Source organism: Hypomesus transpacificus, chromosome 22, assembly GCF_021917145.1.
Source record: "Hypomesus transpacificus isolate Combined female chromosome 22, fHypTra1, whole genome shotgun sequence".
NCBI lineage: Eukaryota > Metazoa > Chordata > Actinopteri > Osmeriformes > Osmeridae > Hypomesus > Hypomesus transpacificus.
This window is the reverse complement of record NC_061081.1, coordinates 9,857,676-9,885,640: the sequence shown is the minus strand read 5'-3', so window position 1 is coordinate 9,885,640 and position 27,965 is coordinate 9,857,676. Positions and strand designations below refer to the sequence as shown.

The 27,965-nt window shown below is 46.9% G+C and overlaps 1 protein-coding gene across 1 annotated transcript; it reads left to right on the top strand.

Annotated features, from left to right (window-relative positions):
• Positions 1-130: 130 nt before the first annotated feature.
• LOC124484394 (mucin-2-like) lies at positions 131-27,961 on the top strand (the record flags this gene model as incomplete). The annotated part of the gene is made up of 19 exons (XM_047045296.1): positions 131-799; positions 1,922-4,474; positions 4,635-4,699; positions 5,619-5,641; positions 6,336-7,099; positions 8,097-8,118; positions 10,110-12,707; positions 12,865-12,953; positions 14,240-14,626; positions 14,756-14,820; positions 14,927-15,072; positions 15,205-15,418; positions 17,740-17,752; positions 22,080-22,130; positions 22,272-22,878; positions 23,320-23,663; positions 26,109-26,487; positions 26,539-26,890; positions 27,829-27,961. Coding segments are annotated over 19 exons (9,474 nt in total), but the record flags the coding sequence as incomplete, so codon positions are not given.
• Between the last annotated feature and the right edge of the window lie 4 nt (positions 27,962-27,965).

The following is a 27,965-nucleotide window of genomic DNA, read 5'->3' as shown; positions in this document are numbered from 1 at the left end:
AACAACCACAGCTGCTCCAACTACAACCACAACTGCTCCCACTACAACCACGGCTGCTCCCAATACAACCATAGCTGTCCCAACAACTACCACAGAGGCTCAAACAACCACAGCTGCTTCCATTACAACCACAGCTGCCCCTACAACTACCACAGAGGCTCCAACAATAGCCACAGTTGTTCCCTCTACAACCACAGCTTTTCCCAATAAAATCACAGCTTTTCCAACTACTACCACAGAGGCCCCAACAACAACCACAGCTGCTCTCACTACAACCACAGCTGCAACTAATACTACACCTGCTCCCACTACAACCACAGCTGCTCCCACTACAACCACATACGCTCCCACTACAACTACAGCTGCTCCCACTACAACCACAGCTGCTCTCATTTCAACCACAGCTGTCCCAACAACTACCAAAGAGGGTCCAACAACAACCACAGCTGCTCCCACTACAACCACAGCTGCTCCCACTACAACCACATACGCTCCCACTACAACTACAGCTGCTCCCACTACAACCACAGCTGCTCTCATTTCAACCACAGCTGTCCCAACAACTACCAAAGAGGGTCCAACAACAACCACAGCTGCTCCCACTACAACCACAGCTGTCCAAACAACGACCACAGAGGGTCCAACAATAACCACAGCTGCTCCCACTACAACCACATCTGCACCTACAACTACAACCGCTGCTCCCACTACAACCACAGCTGTCCCAACAACTACCACAGAGGCTTCAACAACAACCACAGCTAAACCAACAACAACCACAGCTGTTCCCACTACAACCACAGCTTTTCCCACTACAACCACATACGCTCCCACTACAACTACAGCTGCTCCCACTACAACCACAGCTGCTCTCATTTCAACCACAGCTGTCCCAACAACTACCAAAGAGGGTCCAACAACAACCACAGCTGCTCCCACTACAACCACAGCTGTCCAAACAACGACCACAGAGGGTCCAACAATAACCACAGCTGCTCCCACTACAACCACATCTGCACCTACAACTACAACCGCTGCTCCCACTACAACCACAGCTGTCCCAACAACTACCACAGAGGCTTCAACAACAACCACAGCTAAACCAACAACAACCACAGCTGTTCCCACTACAACCACCGCTTTTCCCACTACTACCACAGCCACCCCAACGACTAAAACAGAGGCTCCAAAAACGACCACAGCTTCACTTACAACTACAACAGCGGCTCCAACAACAACCAAAGTTTCTCCAACTGCAACCACAGCTGCCCAAACAACTACAACAGAAGCTCCAACAACAACAACGGCTACTCCCACTACAACCACATCTGCACCTACAACTACCACAGAGTCTCCAACTACAACAACGGCTGTTCCCACTACAACCACAGCTGCACCTACATCAGAGGCTCCAACAACAACATCAGCTGCACCTACAACTACCACAGAGGCTCAAAGAACAACCACAGCTTCTCCCACTACAACCACAGATGCTCCCACTACAACCACAGCTGAACCTACAACTACCACTGCTTCTACCACTACCACAGCCGCCCCAACAACTACCACAAAGGCTCCAACAACAACCACAGCTTCACCTACAACTACAACAGAGGCTCCAACAACAACCACAGCTGCAGCTACAACTACAACAGCTGTTCCCACTACAACCACAGTATTTCCCACTACTACCACAGCTGACCTTACAGCTACAACAAGGTCTCCATTAACAATCACAGCTGCACATACAACTACAACTGCTGCTCCACCTATAACCACAGCTGCCCCTACAACAACCACAGCTGCTCCAACTACAACCACAACTGCTCCCACTACAACCACGGCTGCTCCCAATACAACCATAGCTGTCCCAACAACTACCACAGAGGCTCAAACAACCACAGCTGCTTCCATTACAACCACAGCTGCCCCTACAACTACCACAGAGGCTCCAACAATAGCCACAGTTGTTCCCTCTACAACCACAGCTTTTCCCAATAAAATCACAGCTTTTCCAACTACTACCACAGAGGCCCCAACAACAACCACAGCTGCTCTCACTACAACCACAGCTGCAACTAATACTACACCTGCTCCCACTACAACCACAGCTGCTCCCACTACAACTACATACGCTCCCACTACAACTACAGCTGCTCCCACTACAACCACAGCTGCTCTCATTTCAACCACAGCTGTCCCAACAACTACCAAAGAGGGTCCAACAACAACCACAGCTGCTCCCACTACAACCACAGCTGTCCAAACAACGACCACAGAGGGTCCAACAATAACCACAGCTGCTCCCACTACAACCACATCTGCACCTACAACTACAACCGCTGCTCCCACTACAACCACAGCTGTCCCAACAACTACCACAGAGGCTTCAACAACAACCACAGCTAAACCAACAACAACCACAGCTGTTCCCACTACAACCACAGCTTTTCCCTCTACAACCACATACGCTCCCACTACAACTACAGCTGCTCCCACTACAACCACAGCTGCTCTCATTTCAACCACAGCTGTCCCAACAACTACCAAAGAGGGTCCAACAACAACCACAGCTGCTCCCACTACAACCACAGCTGTCCAAACAACGACCACAGAGGGTCCAACAATAACCACAGCTGCTCCCACTACAACCACATCTGCACCTACAACTACAACCGCTGCTCCCACTACAACCACAGCTGTCCCAACAACTACCACAGAGGCTTCAACAACAACCACAGCTAAACCAACAACAACCACAGCTGTTCCCACTACAACCACCGCTTTTCCCACTACTACCACAGCCACCCCAACGACTAAAACAGAGGCTCCAAAAACGACCACAGCTTCACTTACAACTACAACAGCGGCTCCAACAACAACCAAAGTTTCTCCAACTGCAACCACAGCTGCCCAAACAACTACAACAGAAGCTCCAACAACAAAAACGGCTACTCCCACTACAACCACATCTGCACCTACAACTACCACAGAGTCTCCAACTACAACAACGGCTGTTCCCACTACAACCACAGCTGCACCTACATCAGAGGCTCCAACAACAACATCAGCTGCACCTACAACTACCACAGAGGCTCAAAGAACAACCACAGCTTCTCCCACTACAACCACAGATGCTCCCACTACAACCACAGCTGCTTCCACTACAACCACAGATGTTCCCACTACAACCACAGCTGCTCCCACTACAACCACAGCTGCACCCACTTCAACGACAGATGCTCCCACTATAACCACAGCTTCTCCCACTACAACCACAGCTTCCATAACAACTACCACAGAGGCTCCAACAACATCCACAGCTGTTCCCACAACAACCATAGCTGCTCCCACTACAACCACAGATGCTCCCACTACAACCACAGCTGCTTCCACTACAACCACAGCTGCTCCCACTACAACCACGGCTGCCCCCACAACTACAACAGAGGCTCCTACAACAACCACAGCTGCATCTATAACTACAACAGCTTCTCCCACTACAACCACGGCTGCCCCTACAACTACCACAGCTGCTCCCACTACAACCACAGCCGCCCCTACAACCACAACAGCTTCTCCCACTACAACCACAGCTGCTCCCACTACAACCACAGCTGCCCCCACAACTACAACAGAGGCTCCTACAACAACCACAGCTGCACCTGCAACTACAACAGCTTCTCCCACTACAACCCCAGCTGCCCCTACAACTACCACAGCTGCTCCAACAACAACCATAGCTGCTCCCACTACAATCACAGGTGCTCTCACTACAACCACAGGTTTTCCCACTACTACCATTGCTGCTCCCACTTCAACCACATATTCTCTCACTACAACCACAGCTGCTCCCACTACAACCACAGCTGCCCCAACAACTACCACAGAGGCTCCAACAACAACCACAGCTGCACCTCCAACTACAACTGCTCCCACTACAACCACAACAGCTAGTCCGATTACAACTGCAGCCCCCTATACAACTACCACGGCTGTTCCCACTACAACCACAGCTGCACCTACATCAGAGGCTCCAACAACAACATCAGCTGCACCTACAACTACCACAGAGGCTCAAAGAACAACCACAGCTTCTCCCACTACAACCACAGATGCTCCCACTACAACCACAGCTGAACCTACAACTACCACTGCTTCTACCACTACCACAGCCGCCCCAACAACTACCACAAAGGCTCCAACAACAACCACAGCTTCACCTACAACTACAACAGAGGCTCCAACAACAACCACAGCTGCAGCTACAACTACAACAGCTGTTCCCACTACAACCACAGTATTTCCCACTACTACCACAGCTGACCTTACAGCTACAACAAGGTCTCCATTAACAATCACAGCTGCACATACAACTACAACTGCTGCTCCACCTATAACCACAGCTGCCCCTACAACAACCACAGCTGCTCCAACTACAACCACAACTGCTCCCACTACAACCACGGCTGCTCCCAATACAACCATAGCTGTCCCAACAACTACCACAGAGGCTCAAACAACCACAGCTGCTTCCATTACAACCACAGCTGCCCCTACAACTACCACAGAGGCTCCAACAATAGCCACAGTTGTTCCCTCTACAACCACAGCTTTTCCCAATAAAATCACAGCTTTTCCAACTACTACCACAGAAGCCCCAACAACAACCACAGCTGCTCTCACTACAACCACAGCTGCAACTAATCCTACACCTGCTCCCACTACAACCACAGCTGCTCCCACTACAACCACATACGCTCCCACTACAACTACAGCTGCTCCCACTACAACCACAGCTGCTCTCATTTTAACCACAGCTGTCCCAACAACTACCAAAGAGGGTCCAACAACAACCACAGCTGCTCCCACTACAACCACAGCTGTCCAAACAACGACCACAGAGGGTCCAACAATAACCACAGCTGCTCCCACTACAACCACATCTGCACCTACAACTACAACCGCTGCTCCCACTACAACCACAGCTGTCCCAACAACTACCACAGAGGCTTCAACAACAACCACAGCTAAACCAACAACAACCACAGCTGTTCCCACTACAACCACAGCTTTTCCCACTACAACCACATACGCTCCCACTACAACTACAGCTGCTCCCACTACAACCACAGCTGCTCTCATTTCAACCACAGCTGTCCCAACAACTACCAAAGAGGGTCCAACAACAACCACAGCTGCTCCCACTACAACCACAGCTGTCCAAACAACGACCACAGAGGGTCCAACAATAACCACAGCTGCTCCCACTACAACCACATCTGCACCTACAACTACAACCGCTGCTCCCACTACAACCACAGCTGTCCCAACAACTACCACAGAGGCTTCAACAACAACCACAGCTAAACCAACAACAACCACAGCTGTTCCCACTACAACCACCGCTTTTCCCACTACTACCACAGCCACCCCAACGACTAAAACAGAGGCTCCAAAAACGACCACAGCTTCACTTACAACTACAACAGCGGCTCCAACAACAACCAAAGTTTCTCCAACTGCAACCACAGCTGCCCAAACAACTACAACAGAAGCTCCAACAACAACAACGGCTACTCCCACTACAACCACATCTGCACCTACAACTACCACAGAGTCTCCAACTACAACAACGGCTGTTCCCACTACAACCACAGCTGCACCTACATCAGAGGCTCCAACAACAACATCAGCTGCACCTACAACTACCACAGAGGCTCAAAGAACAACCACAGCTTCTCCCACTACAACCACAGATGCTCCCACTACAACCACAGCTGCTTCCACTACAACCACAGATGTTCCCACTACAACCACAGCTGCTCCCACTACAACCACAGCTGCACCCACTTCAACGACAGATGCTCCCACTATAACCACAGCTTCTCCCACTACAACCACAGCTTCCATAACAACTACCACAGAGGCTCCAACAACATCCACAGCTGTTCCCACAACAACCATAGCTGCTCCCACTACAACCACAGATGCTCCCACTACAACCACAGCTGCTTCCACTACAACCACAGCTGCTCCCACTACAACCACGGCTGCCCCCACAACTACAACAGAGGCTCCTACAACAACCACAGCTGCATCTATAACTACAACAGCTTCTCCCACTACAACCACGGCTGCCCCTACAACTACCACAGCTGCTCCCACTACAACCACAGCCGCCCCTACAACCACAACAGCTTCTCCCACTACAACCACAGCTGCTCCCACTACAACCACAGCTGCCCCCACAACTACAACAGAGGCTCCTACAACAACCACAGCTGCACCTGCAACTACAACAGCTTCTCCCACTACAACCCCAGCTGCCCCTACAACTACCACAGCTGCTCCAACAACAACCATAGCTGCTCCCACTACAATCACAGGTGCTCTCACTACAACCACAGGTTTTCCCACTACTACCATTGCTGCTCCCACTTCAACCACATATTCTCTCACTACAACCACAGCTGCTCCCACTACAACCACAGCTGCCCCAACAACTACCACAGAGGCTCCAACAACAACCACAGCTGCACCTCCAACTACAACTGCTCCCACTACAACCACAACAGCTAGTCCGATTACAACTGCAGCCCCCTATACAACTACCACGGCTGTTCCCACTACAACCACAGCTGCACCTACATCAGAGGCTCCAACAACAACATCAGCTGCACCTACAACTACCACAGAGGCTCAAAGAACAACCACAGCTTCTCCCACTACAACCACAGATGCTCCCACTACAACCACAGCTGAACCTACAACTACCACTGCTTCTACCACTACCACAGCCGCCCCAACAACTACCACAAAGGCTCCAACAACAACCACAGCTTCACCTACAACTACAACAGAGGCTCCAACAACAACCACAGCTGCAGCTACAACTACAACAGCTGTTCCCACTACAACCACAGTATTTCCCACTACTACCACAGCTGACCTTACAGCTACAACAAGGTCTCCATTAACAATCACAGCTGCACATACAACTACAACTGCTGCTCCACCTATAACCACAGCTGCCCCTACAACAACCACAGCTGCTCCAACTACAACCACAACTGCTCCCACTACAACCACGGCTGCTCCCAATACAACCATAGCTGTCCCAACAACTACCACAGAGGCTCAAACAACCACAGCTGCTTCCATTACAACCACAGCTGCCCCTACAACTACCACAGAGGCTCCAACAATAGCCACAGTTGTTCCCTCTACAACCACAGCTTTTCCCAATAAAATCACAGCTTTTCCAACTACTACCACAGAAGCCCCAACAACAACCACAGCTGCTCTCACTACAACCACAGCTGCAACTAATCCTACACCTGCTCCCACTACAACCACAGCTGCTCCCACTACAACCACATACGCTCCCACTACAACTACAGCTGCTCCCACTACAACCACAGCTGCTCTCATTTTAACCACAGCTGTCCCAACAACTACCAAAGAGGGTCCAACAACAACCACAGCTGCTCCCACTACAACCACAGCTGTCCAAACAACGACCACAGAGGGTCCAACAATAACCACAGCTGCTCCCACTACAACCACATCTGCACCTACAACTACAACCGCTGCTCCCACTACAACCACAGCTGTCCCAACAACTACCACAGAGGCTTCAACAACAACCACAGCTAAACCAACAACAACCACAGCTGTTCCCACTACAACCACAGCTTTTCCCACTACAACCACATACGCTCCCACTACAACTACAGCTGCTCCCACTACAACCACAGCTGCTCTCATTTCAACCACAGCTGTCCCAACAACTACCAAAGAGGGTCCAACAACAACCACAGCTGCTCCCACTACAACCACAGCTGTCCAAACAACGACCACAGAGGGTCCAACAATAACCACAGCTGCTCCCACTACAACCACATCTGCACCTACAACTACAACCGCTGCTCCCACTACAACCACAGCCGCCCCAACAACTACCACAAAGGCTCCAACAACAACCACAGCTTCACCTACAACTACAACAGAGGCTCCAACAACAACCACAGCTGCAGCTACAACTACAACAGCTGTTCCCACTACAACCACAGTATTTCCCACTACTACCACAGCTGACCTTACAGCTACAACAAGGTCTCCATTAACAATCACAGCTGCACATACAACTACAACTGCTGCTCCACCTATAACCACAGCTGCCCCTACAACAACCACAGCTGCTCCAACTACAACCACAACTGCTCCCACTACAACCACGGCTGCTCCCAATACAACCATAGCTGTCCCAACAACTACCACAGAGGCTCAAACAACCACAGCTGCTTCCATTACAACCACAGCTGCCCCTACAACTACCACAGAGGCTCCAACAATAGCCACAGTTGTTCCCTCTACAACCACAGCTTTTCCCAATAAAATCACAGCTTTTCCAACTACTACCACAGAAGCCCCAACAACAACCACAGCTGCTCTCACTACAACCACAGCTGCAACTAATCCTACACCTGCTCCCACTACAACCACAGCTGCTCCCACTACAACCACATACGCTCCCACTACAACTACAGCTGCTCCCACTACAACCACAGCTGCTCTCATTTTAACCACAGCTGTCCCAACAACTACCAAAGAGGGTCCAACAACAACCACAGCTGCTCCCACTACAACCACAGCTGTCCAAACAACGACCACAGAGGGTCCAACAATAACCACAGCTGCTCCCACTACAACCACATCTGCACCTACAACTACAACCGCTGCTCCCACTACAACCACAGCTGTCCCAACAACTACCACAGAGGCTTCAACAACAACCACAGCTAAACCAACAACAACCACAGCTGTTCCCACTACAACCACAGCTTTTCCCACTACAACCACATACGCTCCCACTACAACTACAGCTGCTCCCACTACAACCACAGCTGCTCTCATTTCAACCACAGCTGTCCCAACAACTACCAAAGAGGGTCCAACAACAACCACAGCTGCTCCCACTACAACCACAGCTGTCCAAACAACGACCACAGAGGGTCCAACAATAACCACAGCTGCTCCCACTACAACCACATCTGCACCTACAACTACAACCGCTGCTCCCACTACAACCACAGCTGTCCCAACAACTACCACAGAGGCTTCAACAACAACCACAGCTAAACCAACAACAACCACAGCTGTTCCCACTACAACCACCGCTTTTCCCACTACTACCACAGCCACCCCAACGACTAAAACAGAGGCTCCAAAAACGACCACAGCTTCACTTACAACTACAACAGCGGCTCCAACAACAACCAAAGTTTCTCCAACTGCAACCACAGCTGCCCAAACAACTACAACAGAAGCTCCAACAACAACAACGGCTACTCCCACTACAACCACATCTGCACCTACAACTACCACAGAGTCTCCAACTACAACAACGGCTGTTCCCACTACAACCACAGCTGCACCTACATCAGAGGCTCAAACAACAACATCAGCTGCACCTACAACTACCACAGAGGCTCAAAGAACAACCACAGCTTCTCCCACTACAACCACAGATGCTCCCACTACAACCACAGCTGCTTCCACTACAACCACAGATGTTCCCACTACAACCACAGCTGCTCCCACTACAACCACAGCTGCACCCACTTCAACGACAGATGCTCCCACTATAACCACAGCTTCTCCCACTACAACCACAGCTTCCATAACAACTACCACAGAGGCTCCAACAACATCCACAGCTGTTCCCACAACAACCATAGCTGCTCCCACTACAACCACAGATGCTCCCACTACAACCACAGCTGCTTCCACTACAACCACAGCTGCTCCCACTACAACCACGGCTGCCCCCACAACTACAACAGAGGCTCCTACAACAACCACAGCTGCATCTATAACTACAACAGCTTCTCCCACTACAACCACGGCTGCCCCTACAACTACCACAGCTGCTCCCACTACAACCACAGCCGCCCCTACAACCACAACAGCTTCTCCCACTACAACCACAGCTGCTCCCACTACAACCACAGCTGCCCCCACAACTACAACAGAGGCTCCTACAACAACCACAGCTGCACCTGCAACTACAACAGCTTCTCCCACTACAACCCCAGCTGCCCCTACAACTACCACAGCTGCTCCAACAACAACCATAGCTGCTCCCACTACAATCACAGGTGCTCTCACTACAACCACAGGTTTTCCCACTACTACCATTGCTGCTCCCACTTCAACCACATATTCTCTCACTACAACCACAGCTGCTCCCACTACAACCACAGCTGCCCCAACAACTACCACAGAGGCTCCAACAACAACCACAGCTGCACCTCCAACTACAACTGCTCCCACTACAACCACAACAGCTAGTCCGATTACAACTGCAGCCCCCTATACAACTACCACAGCTGCTCCCACTACAATCACAGCTGCCCCTACAACTATCACAGCTGCTCCCACTACAAGCACAGCTGCCCCTACAACCACCACAGATGCTCCCACTACAACCACAGCTGCTCCGACTACAACCACAGCTGCGCCAACCACCACCCCAGCTGCCCCTACAACCACCACAGCTGCTCCCACTACAACCACAGCTGCCCCCACAACTACAACAGAGGCTCCTACAACTACATCAACTGCACCTACAACTACAACAGCTTCTCCCACTACAACCACAGCTGCCCCTACAACTACCACAGCTGCTCCCATTACAACCACAGCTGTCCCTACAACCAACACAGCTTCTCCCACTACAACCACAGCTGCTCCAACTACAACCAAAGCTGCCCCTACAACTACCACAGCTGCTCCAACAACAACGACAGCTGCTCCCACTACAATCACAGCTGCTTCCACTACAACCACAGCTGCCCCTACAACCACCACAGCTGCTCCCACTACAACCACTGCTGCCCCTACAACTACCAAAGCTGCTCCCAATACAACCTCAGCTGCCCCAACAACTACAACAAAGGCTCCTACAACCACCACAGCTGCATCTACAACTACAACAGCTTCTCCCACTACAACCACGGCTGCCCCTACAACTACCACAGCTGCTCCCACTACAACCACAGCTGCCCCCACAACTACAACAGGGGCTCCTACAACAACCACAGCTGCACCTACAACTACAGCAGCTTCTCCCACAACAACCACAGCTGCCCCTACAACTACCACAGCTGCTCCAACAACAACCACAGATGCTCCCACTACAACCACAGCTGCTCCCACTACAACCACAGCTGCTCCAACCACTACCACAAAGGCTTCAACAACAACCACAGATGCTCCCGCTACAACCACAGCTGCACCCACTTCAACGACAGATGCTCCTACTACAACCACAGCAGCTCCCACTACAACCACAGCTGCCCCTACAACTACAACAGCTAGTCCGATTACAACTGCAGCCCCCCATACAACTACCACAGCTGCTCCCACTACAATCACAGCTGCCCCTACAACTACCACAGCTGCTCCCACTACAAGCACAGCTGCCCCTACAACCACCACAGCTTCTCCCACTACAACCACAGCTGCTCCCACTACAACCTCAGCTGCCCATACAACTACAACAGCCCCTCCCACTACAACCACAGCTGCCCCCACAACTACCACAGCTGCTCCCACTACAATCACAGCTGCCCCTACAACTACCACATCTGCTCCCACTACAACCACAGCTGCCCCTACAACCACAACAGCTTCTCCCACTACAACCACAGCTGCTCCCACTACAACCTCAGCTGCCCCCACAACTACAACAGAGGCTCCTACAACAACCACAGCTGCATCTACAACTACCACAGCTGCTCCCACTAAAACCACAGCTGCCCCTACAACCACAACAGCTTCTCCCACTACAACCACAGATGCTCCCACTTCAACCACAGCTGCTCCCACTACAACCACAGCTGCCCCTATAACTACAACAGCTGCTCCCATTACAACTACAGCTCCCCCTACAACTACCACAGCTGCTCCCACTACAACTACAACAGGTGCTCCCACTACAACCATATATGCTCCCACTACAACCAATGCTGCTCCCACTACAACCACAGCTGCCCCTACAACTACCACAGCTGCTCCCACTACAACCACAGCTGCCCTTACAACCACCACAGAGGCTCCAACAGCTCCAACATCTTCTCCAACTACAACCACAGCTGTACCTACAACTAAAACAGCTGCTCCTACTACAACCACAGGTCCTCCCACTACTACTACAGCTGCTCTCACTACAACCACATTTTCTCCCACTACTACCACAGCTGCTCCCACTATAACAACAGCTGCTCCAACAACTACCTCAGAGGTTCCAACAACAACCACAGCTGCACCTACAACTACAACAGTTGCTCCCACTACAGCCACAGCTGCCCCTACATCTACATCAGCTGCACCTATGATCTTAACAGAGGCTCAAACAACAGTAACAGCTGCTCCCACTACAACCACATCTGCACCTACAACTACCACAGTCGCTCCAACAACATCCACAACTGCACCTACAAGTAAATCAAGTGCTCCCACTACAGCCACACCTGCCCCTACAACCACCACAGAAGCTCCAGCAACAACCACAGCTGCACCAACAACTACAACAGCTGATCCCACTACAACCACAGCTTCTCCCATAATAACTACAGTGTCTTCAACAACAATCACAGCTGTTCAAACTACAAATTCTCCTACCATTTCAACCACCACAGGTATTACCAAAATGAGAAGTTAATTAATATGAATCAAAACATCAGCTCCTGTCACTGTACTGCAGCTTCCAAAAAAAGGAAATATAATGTAGATGCTTTGCAAGAAGTTGGTCATTGAATTAAAATGTGTATTCAAACAAATATTATTTTTTCACAGAACTGCCATCTTCTACCACAATTGCTTCTTCGACAAGCATCACAAGTTTGACATCATCCGCCATTCAAACCACTTCTGACAGCATTATGGCAAGAGAAAGACCCAAACTTGCGGTCACTTTACTATTTTTCACGAACTTTCAGTTTTCCCTCCCAATAATTAAAGTCCAAATAATTTGTTTACAATTCCTAATATAATTCATGTATATGATTTGTCTGACTGTGTGTATATGTACTGTATGTGTATATATACAGCCAGAAAGTACATGTATATATGAACAGAATATACAAAATATAGTTCAATTTAAAATTAGTTACTTATTATTAAAGACACTTACCATGATGTAATGTTTCCTAACAAATATCGGTTCGCCTGTTAACTACAATTTACAGTGAGTTGGCCCTGTATCTTAAATCGCACACTTTTCTTTTACATTTAGTATATTGCTGCTGGCCATACAAAGTATGTACTGTTGCATTAAGTATGCATGCAATTGGGGCAAAACACTTTATAATAATATCGCACCTTGAACTTTGACTGACTTGCTCATATAGTACATCTCTCAAAGTTTGTTACGCAAAATGTTGAAAAAATTGTGGCGGCAAAAAAACGTTTTACTTGGAGATACATTTACATTTAGTCATTTAGCAGACGCTCTTATCCAGAGCGACTTACAGTAAGTACAAGTACATTCTCCACAAGGCAAGTCGGGCGAAGTTCCTTGCCCAAGAACACAATGTTATTTGGCACGGCCAGGAATTAAAACAACAACCTTCTGATTAATAGCCCGACTCCCTAACCGCTCAGCCATCTGATACAAAACTATGCGTAGCTAACCAGGACAATCAGCAGAGCGCTGCTGCTGTTACTTTGTCGTGTATGTAGTTATGTTAATGTGACGTATCTTACACTGGGCAGAGCGCTGTGGGTCGGAATAGCAAGAAAAGCATGCTGCTTTATATACTGTAAAATGCAACCAGATGCAGTAGGACATCCAGTTTTTTTTCATCCACTCTGACAACATCAATGCTACTTTGAGTGAAACGTCTTCAAAGAGTCAGATTATTGCTTCAAGGATTCTACATTTAATGTAAGGATGAATTACAATGTTTATGTCATGTTTATTCCAAGTCTAATGTGCCCTAACCAGTGCATTGAAGGAGATTATTCCCTCAACACAGGCAAAGCCTAGTCTCTGTAAGGTTTTCTTGTAATCAGTCTTAATCACAACATTCTATATACAATGTTAGAATGATATGCATGCATCAAAACTAAACATGAAGACATGATTTGAACTCCTACATGTTAAACATATGGTGATCAAATTATGTTCTTTCAACAACTAATTTATCCAATCTTCTTTTGTCTTTTCCAGATAACTAGTTCACCAACTGTCAGTCAGGCATCTACAACATTTTCATCTACAACTGACACATCTTTAACAATGGCATCAACCATGGCTACTGCACACACCACAATGGCAATCTCAACCCCAAATGTCACACTAAATACAAGTATCACAAAAGCCCCAACTTCTCTACCACAATCAACTACATCCACAACCACAACAGCTATCCTTGCGACACAAACTTCTAGCACTACCAGATTAACCACCACTAGCACAGTCGCATCGACAGACCCCCCTCAGCCAAATGAGGGTTACCTATTTCTGAGGATGCGTTTGGTGCGGGTTTTCATTGTTGAATACAACAACCCAAAGTCGTCGCAATATCAAGAACTGGCTGGCAATGTCACAACTGAGGTAATTCTCATCTAAAACCCATCGCTTCAATTCAATAAGAAAATTATTTGACATTGATTTTTCAATACTTGATGTTTTCATATGTTCTCTGTGCAATAATCAATCAATTGTTTTCGTCAAATCTTCTAGCTGAATCGGGGATACAGGAAGCGTTACCCTTTCACTTTCCTGAGATGCATAATTATTGGATTTTGGTAAGTGATCCGTGACAAGAGATTTAGGTTTATGTAGGCTCTTTCAATGTATTCATGCTCTATTGCTTGAGTATAAACAATCAATTTATGAATCTCTACTTTTCAGGCCTGGGTCAGTGGGTGTCACAGCCAACTTAATATTTCAGAATGCGAATGTAGTTCCAAACATCACCAGTGCAGAAGACTCATTAAAAACGGTTTTAAATGATTCCCTGGTTTTCCTGAATGTTATCACTGGCAGTATTGTTGCAGGTTTGTAATGATTATAATCTAAATAATTCCATTATGTTCATATATGTAAAAAAAACTAGACATTTGAAAAATTGGATTGAACTCAGTTAAATAGTTTGCAAGAAACAATGTTTTTCTTCTTTCCCACAATAGCTGAACCAAATACTTCCAGTACTGTAACTCCTACAACTGTGGAGGTAACTGATTACACAGTAGCATCTACAACCACAAGTACAGCTGCAAGTACCAGTACAACAACACAAACAACTCAAACTGCCACAGCACTCACCACCAGCAGTGCAATGGCAAGGAGCAGACCTGTAGATATGGTCACTTTTCTACTACCAATCACTTTAATCTACTTTCTGTACATTTTGATGTAGATCTTTTCAGACTTTTATGGAAATTGCAGAACTGCAAAAACATGTAAACATTCAAATGAATCAGCAAAAGAAAATAACATACTTTTGAAAGGCATTCCTGTAACTAAAGAAATGTGTGTAACCAAATCAAAAATGCAATGCTACAAAATATGAAACAAGTAGGACATAAAAAAAAATTGTCATGAAAAAAAATGAAAACAATATTTGATTAAACAATTCTATATACACAAATGTAAACACTAGAATTGCTGTAATGCTAATATTCTTAAATAATCTTTATCATTATTTATATTTATAATGTATTTATACTTGCTTTTGATGCATGAACCTTTTTGAAATGTCTGAAATGTTTGTTAACAAACGTAAATAATGATTTAGCATATTCAATTTCTCAACATAAACCTGCTTAATTAATCATTATCATGTATTATTTTCTTTAAAATTTATTTTATTTAACTGGAAAACAGCATTCAGCCAGACAAAATGTAACTTTAATGTACTTTCACGAGATGGCTTGTGGCTGGCAATCTGGGAGACCTAAAGTCATCAAACAAAGAAGGTGAAGAGATGTAAAAAGTGTGAGATTGTAGAAGAAGGTATAAAGAGGCTGAATGGGGGTGGCTGGTCCAGTGGGTTTTTAATTAAAATGTCAATACGTAGCTACCCAATTAGCTACTATAAGGTTACCCTTAACATGTTGTATCTTGATGGCAACGGTTGTACACATTTTAAAATGAAACAAAAAATAAAAGTCACTATTTTAAAAGTAGTCGTGTCATTGAGGAGGTTTGCGACATTTTGTCAACTCAACTGTAATTTGTAAAAACAATAATATTTATTATGTTTTCACATAAATCCCAATTAGGAACGCAATGAAAGTATAAAGACATAAGGGTCAATGACATGACATGCATATTTTGGTGTCCGAGTGCATTATTATTATTATTTTTATGTAATCAATTCATGAATGTATCAATTTACTCTTTAAAACCTAATTAGTTGTAATACATTTCAGTACATTCAAATAATACATATGATTTTATGCTTTGGCATCTCAAACCTCCAGAATGTCAGGTGGCGCAACTGTCCATGCAAATAAGGGGACTAAGAAAACTATAAAAAAAATATATTTCAATGATAATAAATTCAAAATAAAATACTTTGGCATGATTTTATGTTTGAAACCTTTTAATGAACCATATTTTTAAAATACCAATAGTTTTTAAGCCATTGAGATAACTGAAGAACTTTTGTCCGGTCATTTGTATGTTCTCAAATGTCAGAGTGGCACAACCGAAAACATGGGACCTTTATTTTGAAGTAAACAGGTTAAACAGTAAACAGGATATTGCATCATCTAGAGGACCTCTAATGACCCGAGTTATTGAGTGAAAAGGTTTGTAGAGCTCTCTCAAATATTGATAAAAATAGTTACTTTCACCTCATAGGTAGGCTGGTACACTTTTCATATCAGGTGGTACAACCAATGTATAACAAGGAAAAAAAAGTTTTCCATAAAAATCTTTTTTCTATTTAAAAGTGATGTGTATTAATTTGCTAGCAATAGTGAAAGATAAAACAGGCGTCCAGGTAGAAGCCTGTTTAATTTGAAATTAGTTGCAAAAGTCAGGTTGCACAACCAGCGTCAGGTGGCAAAAGGTGCTGCTTTGTTTACTGTATATTGGTACACATGCCATATGGGCAATTCCATGCAAAGGTCACCCTTACCATAGAAAAACCACAAATATAACTGTTGTTAAAATGTTCACTTAGGTCTATATTTTGTTGCATGGAACCAGTCTGATCGAAATGTATAGACAATTGTACTCTTTTACATAATATACAAGTTGTGCACTTTTGCACTTTTGTACGTTTATACCGTTTCAAGAATGGGGTAAATGGACTCCAGTTTTCAATAAAATGTTACATTTTTCCTGATTGACAAGGGAATGATAGAGCATTGTGTATGCTCAGCTTGAGTTAAAAGCAACTCCTTAAATGCATTAAGCCTTTATGAGTCAGTGAGTTTCATGGCCATGTCACGTCCGTAACGTTTTGTTTCGTTTTTCCAGTTAATCAAAGTAAAACATGAATTTGTTGTTCAATCCAATACAATGTATCGATGTAATCTATTGCATCTATTGTATAGTGATGTATCCTGTTTTTGATCAATTTACTACTTTTACTTTAATAGAAACTGTTGACTTAAACACTTATAGTGTATTTGAAAAAAGAAAAAATATATTATTCAGCATATTTTCTGTCATAACTAATGTTGTCAGGTGGCACAACTGATAATCGTCAGGTGGTGCGACCATGTAAAATATTAAATTCAACCAATAAATAATAGGTCAAAGTGAACAAATGGTTGATATATATGATGTGAATAGCTATTGTACTGAATGCATTCATTTGTAGATTTGTAGAATATGTTTTGGTCTTTAAATGTAAAAATCTGATGCTAAAGATACTAAATACCCGGCCACTAGAATGCAATGATCTTAAATTGTTATAAATACAAAACACCAAAACAAAATTATAATGTGTTAGGGGGACTATCGACATTCTAATGGATACTTGTGAAAATAATTCAATTAAAATAAATAGTCGGAAAATAAATATATATTAACAAATATTTGGTTGCGCCACCTGACATATTTTGGGTAGTGAAGTAAAAAAAACAGGAACAAAATGAATTTAACCACTTTGAAATGTTATTTAAATAACAAAAGTTGCTTAGACACACTGATCCAGATGTAAAGATATGCATGAAATCCATTTTGAAAACACTTTAAAAAAGCTTTTTTAGAAACCTTATTTTTCCTTGACCCATAAGTCAGAGGAACAGTTTGTTGTGGCTATAGCGAAACAGCAAAGATTTACAAATACAGATAAACTACGCATGGGAAGTATTTGTTGATACATTTTATAGTCAAAGGAATTCAGTGTAAAACAATGTCTCTTCTATTTCCTTTCAAGATTTCTGTTATGACAACAACCACACAGGCTCAAACAACCACAGCGGCTTCCACAACTACTTCTGCACCTACAACTACAGCAGAGGCTCCAACAACAACCACAGCTTCACCTACAACTACAAAAGTTGCTCCAACAACAACCACAGCTAACCCTACAACTACCACAGAGGATCAAACAACAACCACTACTGCACCTACAACTACAACAAAGGCTCCAACAACAAACACAGCTGCTCCCACTACAACCACAGCTAACCCAACAACAACCACCGCTGCAGCTACAACTACAACAGAGGCTCCAACAACAACCAGAGCTGCTCCCACTACAACCACCTCTGTACCTACAACTACAACAGATGCTCCAACAACAACAGCTGCTCCCACTACAACAACAGCTTCGCCTACAACTATCACAGAGGCTCCAACAACCACAGTGGCACCTACAACTACAACAGCTGCTCCCACAACAACCACAGCTGTCCCTAAAACTACCAAAGAGGATCAAACAACAACCAAGAGTGCACTTACAGCTACATCAGAGGCTCCAACAACAACCACAGCTGCACCTACAACTACAACAAAGGCTCAAACAACAACGGCTGCTCCCACTACAACCACAGCTGCTCCAACTACAAGCACAGTTTCTTCCACTACGACCACAGCTGCTCCCACAACAACCACAGCTACCCATAGAGCTACAACAGAGGCTCCAACAACAACCACAGCTGCTCCCACTACAACCACAGCTAACCCAACAACCACAGCTGCAGCTAAAACTACAACAGAGGCTCCAACAATAACCACAGCTGCTCCCACTACAACCACCTCTGTACCTACAACTACAACAGATGCTCCAACAACAACAGCTGCTCCCACTACAAATACTTCTGCACCTACAACTATCACAGAGGCTCCAACAACCACAGTGGCACCTACAACTACAACAGCTGCTCCCACAACAACCACAGCTGCCCCTACAACTACCACAGAGGACAACATAACAACCAAAAGTGCACATACAACTACATCTGAGGCTCCAACAACAACCCCAGCTGCACCTACAACAACCACAGTGGCACCTACAACTACAACAGACGCTCCAACAACAACAACATCTTCTCCCACTACAACCACAGCTGCACCTACAACTACAACAGAGAATCCGACAACTACAACGGCTGTTCCCACTAAGACCACAGCTGCACTTTCAACTACAACAGAGGCTTCAACAACAACAGCTTCTCCCACTACTACCATAGCTGCTCCCATTACTACCACAGCTGCAGCTACAACTACAACAGAGGCTTCAACAACAACCCCAGCTGCACCTACAACTACAACAGAGAATCCAACAACAACGGCTGCTCCCACTACAACCACAGCTGCTCCAACTACAACCACAACTTCTCCCACTACGACCATAGCTGCTCCAACTACAACCATAGCTCCCCGTAACACTACTAAAGAGAATCCAACAGCAATCAGTGCTTCTCCCACTACGACCACAGCTGCTCCAAGTACAACCACAGCTTCTCCCACTACAACCACAGCTGCACCTACAAATTCCCCAACAACTACCACAGAGGCTCCAACGACAACAGCCGCTCCTATTACAACATTAACTGGATCTATAATACCAACAGAGGCCTCAACTACAACCACAGCTTCTCCCACTACAACCACAGCTGCACCTACAACTACAACAGATGCTCCAACAACAACAGCTGCTCCCACTACAACAACAGCTTCGCCTACAACTATCACAGAGGCTCCAACAACCACAGTGGCACCTACAACTACAACAGCTGCTCCCACAACAACCACAGCTGTCCCTAAAACTACCAAAGAGGATCAAACAACAACCAAGAGTGCACTTACAGCTACATCAGAGGCTCCAACAACAACCACAGCTGCACCTACAACTACAACAAAGGCTCAAACAACAACGGCTGCTCCCACTACAACCACAGCTGCTCCAACTACAAGCACAGTTTCTTCCACTACGACCACAGCTGCTCCCACAACAACCACAGCTACCCATAGAGCTACAACAGAGGCTCCAACAACAACCACAGCTGCTCCCACTACAACCACAGCTAACCCAACAACCACAGCTGCAGCTAAAACTACAACAGAGGCTCCAACAACAACAGCTGCTCCCACTACAAATACTTCTGCACCTACAACTATCACAGAGGCTCCAACAACCACAGTGGCACCTACAACTACAACAGCTGCTCCCACAACAACCACAGCTGCCCCTACAACTACCACAGAGGACAACATAACAACCAAAAGTGCACATACAACTACATCTGAGGCTCCAACAACAACCCCAGCTGCACCTACAACAACCACAGTGGCACCTACAACTACAACAGACGCTCCAACAACAACAACATCTTCTCCCACTACAACCACAGCTGCACCTACAACTACAACAGAGAATCCGACAACTACAACGGCTGTTCCCACTAAGACCACAGCTGCACTTTCAACTACAACAGAGGCTTCAACAACAACAGCTTCTCCCACTACTACCATAGCTGCTCCCATTACTACCACAGCTGCAGCTACAACTACAACAGAGGCTTCAACAACAACCCCAGCTGCACCTACAACTACAACAGAGAATCCAACAACAACGGCTGCTCCCACTACAACCACAGCTGCTCCAACTACAACCACAACTTCTCCCACTACGACCATAGCTGCTCCAACTACAACCACAGCTCCCCGTAACACTACTAAAGAGAATCCAACAGCAATCAGTGCTTCTCCCACTACGACCACAGCTGCTCCAAGTACAACCACAGCTTCTCCCGCTACAACCACAGCTGCACCTACAAATTCCCCAACAACTACCACAGAGGCTCCAACGACAACAGCCGCTCCTATTACAACATTAACTGGATCTATAATACCAACAGAGGCCTCAACTACAACCACAGCTTCTCCCACTACAACCACAGCTGCACCTACAACTACAACAGAGAATCCGACAACAACAACGGCTGCTCCTACTAAGACCACAGCTGCACTTACAACTACAACAGAGGCTCCAACATCAACAGCTTCTCCCACTACCAGCATAGCTGCTCCCATTATTACCACAGCTGCAGCTACAACTACAACAGAGGCTTCAACAACAACCACAGCTGACCCTACAACTACCACAGAGTCTCCAACAGCGACAACAGCCGCTCCTACTACCACCACACCTAACCCAACAACTACAACAGAAGCTCCAACAACATCCAACGATTCTCCCACTACAACCACCTCTGTACCTACAACTACAACAGATGCTCCAACAACAACAGCTGCTCCCACTACAACAACAGCTTCGCCTACAACTATCACAGAGGCTCCAACAACCACAGTGGCACCTACAACTACAACAGCTGCTCCCACAACAACCACAGCTGTCCCTAAAACTACCAAAGAGGATCAAACAACAACCAAGAGTGCACTTACAGCTACATCAGAGGCTCCAACAACAACCAGAGCTGCACCTACAACTACAACAAAGGCTCAAACAACAACGGCTGCTCCCACTACAACCACAGCTGCTCCAACTACAAGCACAGTTTCTTCCACTACGACCACAGCTGCTCCCACAACAACCACAGCTACCCATAGAGCTACAACAGAGGCTCCAACAACAACCACAGCTGCTCCCACTACAACCACAGCTAACCCAACAACCACAGCTGCAGCTAAAACTACAACAGAGGCTCCAACAATAACCACAGCTGCTCCCACTACAACCACCTCTGTACCTACAACTACAACAGATGCTCCAACAACAACAGCTGCTCCCACTACAAATACTTCTGCACCTACAACTATCACAGAGGCTCCAACAACCACAGTGGCACCTACAACTACAACAGCTGCTCCCACAACAACCACAGCTGCCCCTACAACTACCACAGAGGACAACATAACAACCAAAAGCGCACATACAACTACATCTGAGGCTCCAACAACAACCCCAGCTGCACCTACAACAACCACAGTGGCACCTACAACTACAACAGACGCTCCAACAACAACAACATCTTCTCCCACTACAACCACAGCTGCACCTACAACTACAACAGAGAATCCGACAACTACAACGGCTGTTCCCACTAAGACCACAGCTGCACTTTCAACTACAACAGAGGCTTCAACAACAACAGCTTCTTCCACTACTACCATAGCTGCTCCCATTACTACCACAGCTGCAGCTACAACTACAACAGAGGCTTCAACAACAACCCCAGCTGCACCTACAACTACAACAGAGAATCCAACAACAACGGCTGCTCCCACTACAACCACAGCTGCTCCAACTACAACCACAACTTCTCCCACTACGACCATAGCTGCTCCAACTACAACCACAGCTCCCCGTAACACTACTAAAGAGAATCCAACAGCAATCAGTGCTTCTCCCACTACGACCACAGCTGCTCCAAGTACAACCACAGCTTCTCCCACTACAACCACAGCTGCACCTACAAATTCCCCAACAACTACCACAGAGGCTCCAACGACAACAGCCGCTCCTATTACAACATTAACTGGATCTATAATACCAACAGAGGCCTCAACTACAACCACAGCTTCTCCCACTACAACCACAGCTGCACCTACAACTACAACAGAGAATCCGACAACAACAACGGCTGCTCCTACTAAGACCACAGCTGCACTTACAACTACAACAGAGGCTCCAACATCAACAGCTTCTCCCACTACCAGCATAGCTGCTCCCATTATTACCACAGCTGCAGCTACAACTACAACAGAGGCTTCAACAACAACCACAGCTGACCCTACAACTACCACAGAGTCTCCAACAGAGACAACAGCCGCTCCTACTACCACCACACCTAACCCAACAACTACAACAGAAGCTCCAACAACATCCAACGATTCTCCCACTACAACCACCTCTGTACCTACAACTACAACAGATGCTCCAACAACAACAGCTACTCCCACTACAACAACAGCTTCGCCTACAACTATCACAGAGGCTCCAACAACCACAGTGGCACCTACAACTACAACAGCTGCTCCCACAACAACCACAGCTGTCCCTAAAACTACCAAAGAGGATCAAACAACAACCAAGAGTGCACTTACAGCTACATCAGAGGCTCCAACAACAACCACAGCTGCACCTACAACTACAACAAAGGCTCAAACAACAACGGCTGCTCCCACTACAACCACAGCTGCTCCAACTACAAGCACAGTTTCTTCCACTACGACCACAGCTGCTCCCACAACAACCACAGCTACCCATAGAGCTACAACAGAGGCTCCAACAACAACCACAGCTGCTCCCACTACAACCACAGCTAACCCAACAACCACAGCTGCAGCTAAAACTACAACAGAGGCTCCAACAATAACCACAGCTGCTCCCACTACAACCACCTCTGTACCTACAACTACAACAGATGCTCCAACAACAACAGCTGCTCCCACTACAACAACAGCTTCGCCTACAACTATCACAGAGGCTCCAACAACCACAGTGGCACCTACAACTACAACAGCTGCTCCCACAACAACCACAGCTGTCCCTAAAACTACCAAAGAGGATCAAACAACAACCAAGAGTGCACTTACAGCTACATCAGAGGCTCCAACAACAACCACAGCTGCACCTACAACTACAACAAAGGCTCAAACAACAACGGCTGCTCCCACTACAACCACAGCTGCTCCAACTACAAGCACAGTTTCTTCCACTACGACCACAGCTGCTCCCACAACAACCACAGCTACCCATAGAGCTACAACAGAGGCTCCAACAACAACCACAGCTGCTCCCACTACAACCACAGCTAACCCAACAACCACAGCTGCAGCTAAAACTACAACAGAGGCTCCAACAATAACCACAGCTGCTCCCACTACAACCACCTCTGTACCTACAACTACAACAGATGCTCCAACAACAACAGCTGCTCCCACTACAACAACAGCTTCGCCTACAACTATCACAGAGGCTCCAACAACCACAGTGGCACCTACAACTACAACAGCTGCTCCCACAACAACCACAGCTGTCCCTAAAACTACCAAAGAGGATCAAACAACAACCAAGAGTGCACTTACAGCTACATCAGAGGCTCCAACAACAACCACAGCTGCACCTACAACTACAACAAAGGCTCAAACAACAACGGCTGCTCCCACTACAACCACAGCTGCTCCAACTACAAGCACAGTTTCTTCCACTACGACCACAGCTGCTCCCACAACAACCACAGCTACCCATAGAGCTACAACAGAGGCTCCAACAACAACCACAGCTGCTCCCACTACAACCACAGCTAACCCAACAACCACAGCTGCAGCTAAAACTACAACAGAGGCTCCAACAATAACCACAGCTGCTCCCACTACAACCACCTCTGTACCTACAACTACAACAGATGCTCCAACAACAACAGCTGCTCCCACTACAAATACTTCTGCACCTACAACTATCACAGAGGCTCCAACAACCACAGTGGCACCTACAACTACAACAGCTGCTCCCACAACAACCACAGCTGCCCCTACAACTACCACAGAGGACAACATAACAACCAAAAGTGCACATACAACTACATCTGAGGCTCCAACAACAACCCCAGCTGCACCTACAACAACCACAGTGGCACCTACAACTACAACAGACGCTCCAACAACAACAACATCTTCTCCCACTACAACCACAGCTGCACCTACAACTACAACAGAGAATCCGACAACTACAACGGCTGTTCCCACTAAGACCACAGCTGCACTTTCAACTACAACAGAGGCTTCAACAACAACAGCTTCTCCCACTACTACCATAGCTGCTCCCATTACTACCACAGCTGCAGCTACAACTACAACAGAGGCTTCAACAACAACCCCAGCTGCACCTACAACTACAACAGAGAATCCAACAACAACGGCTGCTCCCACTACAACCACAGCTGCTCCAACTACAACCACAACTTCTCCCACTACGACCATAGCTGCTCCAACTACAACCACAGCTCCCCGTAACACTACTAAAGAGAATCCAACAGCAATCAGTGCTTCTCCCACTACGACCACAGCTGCTCCAAGTACAACCACAGCTTCTCCCACTACAACCACAGCTGCACCTACAAATTCCCCAACAACTACCACAGAGGCTCCAACGACAACAGCCGCTCCTATTACAACATTAACTGGATCTATAATACCAACAGAGGCCTCAACTACAACCACAGCTTCTCCCACTACAACCACAGCTGCACCTACAACTACAACAGAGAATCCGACAACAACAACGGCTGCTCCTACTAAGACCACAGCTGCACTTACAACTACAACAGAGGCTCCAACATCAACAGCTTCTCCCACTACCAGCATAGCTGCTCCCATTATTACCACAGCTGCAGCTACAACTACAACAGAGGCTTCAACAACAACCACAGCTGACCCTACAACTACCACAGAGTCTCCAACAGCGACAACAGCCGCTCCTACTACCACCACACCTAACCCAACAACTACAACAGAAGCTCCAACAACATCCAACGATTCTCCCACTACAACCACCTCTGTACCTACAACTACAACAGATGCTCCAACAACAACAGCTGCTCCCACTACAACAACAGCTTCGCCTACAACTATCACAGAGGCTCCAACAACCACAGTGGCACCTACAACTACAACAGCTGCTCCCACAACAACCACAGCTGTCCCTAAAACTACCAAAGAGGATCAAACAACAACCAAGAGTGCACTTACAGCTACATCAGAGGCTCCAACAACAACCACAGCTGCACCTACAACTACAACAAAGGCTCAAACAACAACGGCTGCTCCCACTACAACCACAGCTGCTCCAACTACAAGCACAGTTTCTTCCACTACGACCACAGCTGCTCCCACAACAACCACAGCTACCCATAGAGCTACAACAGAGGCTCCAACAACAACCACAGCTGCTCCCACTACAACCACAGCTAACCCAACAACCACAGCTGCAGCTAAAACTACAACAGAGGCTCCAACAACAACAGCTGCTCCCACTACAAATACTTCTGCACCTACAACTATCACAGAGGCTCCAACAACCACAGTGGCACCTACAACTACAACAGCTGCTCCCACAACAACCACAGCTGCCCCTACAACTACCACAGAGGACAACATAACAACCAAAAGTGCACATACAACTACATCTGAGGCTCCAACAACAACCCCAGCTGCACCTACAACAACCACAGTGGCACCTACAACTACAACAGACGCTCCAACAACAACAACATCTTCTCCCACTACAACCACAGCTGCACCTACAGCTACAACAGAGAATCCGACAACTACAACGGCTGTTCCCACTAAGACCACAGCTGCACTTTCAACTACAACAGAGGCTTCAACAACAACAGCTTCTCCCACTACTACCATAGCTGCTCCCATTACTACCACAGCTGCAGCTACAACTACAACAGAGGCTTCAACAACAACCCCAGCTGCACCTACAACTACAACAGAGAATCCAACAACAACGGCTGCTCCCACTACAACCACAGCTGCTCCAACTACAACCACAACTTCTCCCACTACGACCATAGCTGCTCCAACTACAACCACAGCTCCCCGTAACACTACTAAAGAGAATCCAACAGCAATCAGTGCTTCTCCCACTACGACCACAGCTGCTCCAAGTACAACCACAGCTTCTCCCACTACAACCACAGCTGCACCTACAAATTCCCCAACAACTACCACAGAGGCTCCAACGACAACAGCCGCTCCTATTACAACATTAACTGGATCTATAATACCAACAGAGGCCTCAACTACAACCACAGCTTCTCCCACTACAACCACAGCTGCACCTACAACTACAACAGAGAATCCGACAACAACAACGGCTGCTCCTACTAAGACCACAGCTGCACTTACAACTACAACAGAGGCTCCAACATCAACAGCTTCTCCCACTACCAGCATAGCTGCTCCCATTATTACCACAGCTGCAGCTACAACTACAACAGAGGCTTCAACAACAACCACAGCTGACCCTACAACTACCACAGAGTCTCCAACAGCGACAACAGCCGCTCCTACTACCACCACACCTAACCCAACAACTACAACAGAAGCTCCAACAACATCCAACGATTCTCCCACTACAACCACCTCTGTACCTACAACTACAACAGATGCTCCAACAACAACAGCTGCTCCCACTACAACAACAGCTTCGCCTACAACTATCACAGAGGCTCCAACAACCACAGTGGCACCTACAACTACAACAGCTGCTCCCACAACAACCACAGCTGTCCCTAAAACTACCAAAGAGGATCAAACAACAACCAAGAGTGCACTTACAGCTACATCAGAGGCTCCAACAACAACCACAGCTGCACCTACAACTACAACAAAGGCTCAAACAACAACGGCTGCTCCCACTACAACCACAGCTGCTCCAACTACAAGCACAGTTTCTTCCACTACGACCACAGCTGCTCCCACAACAACCACAGCTACCCATAGAGCT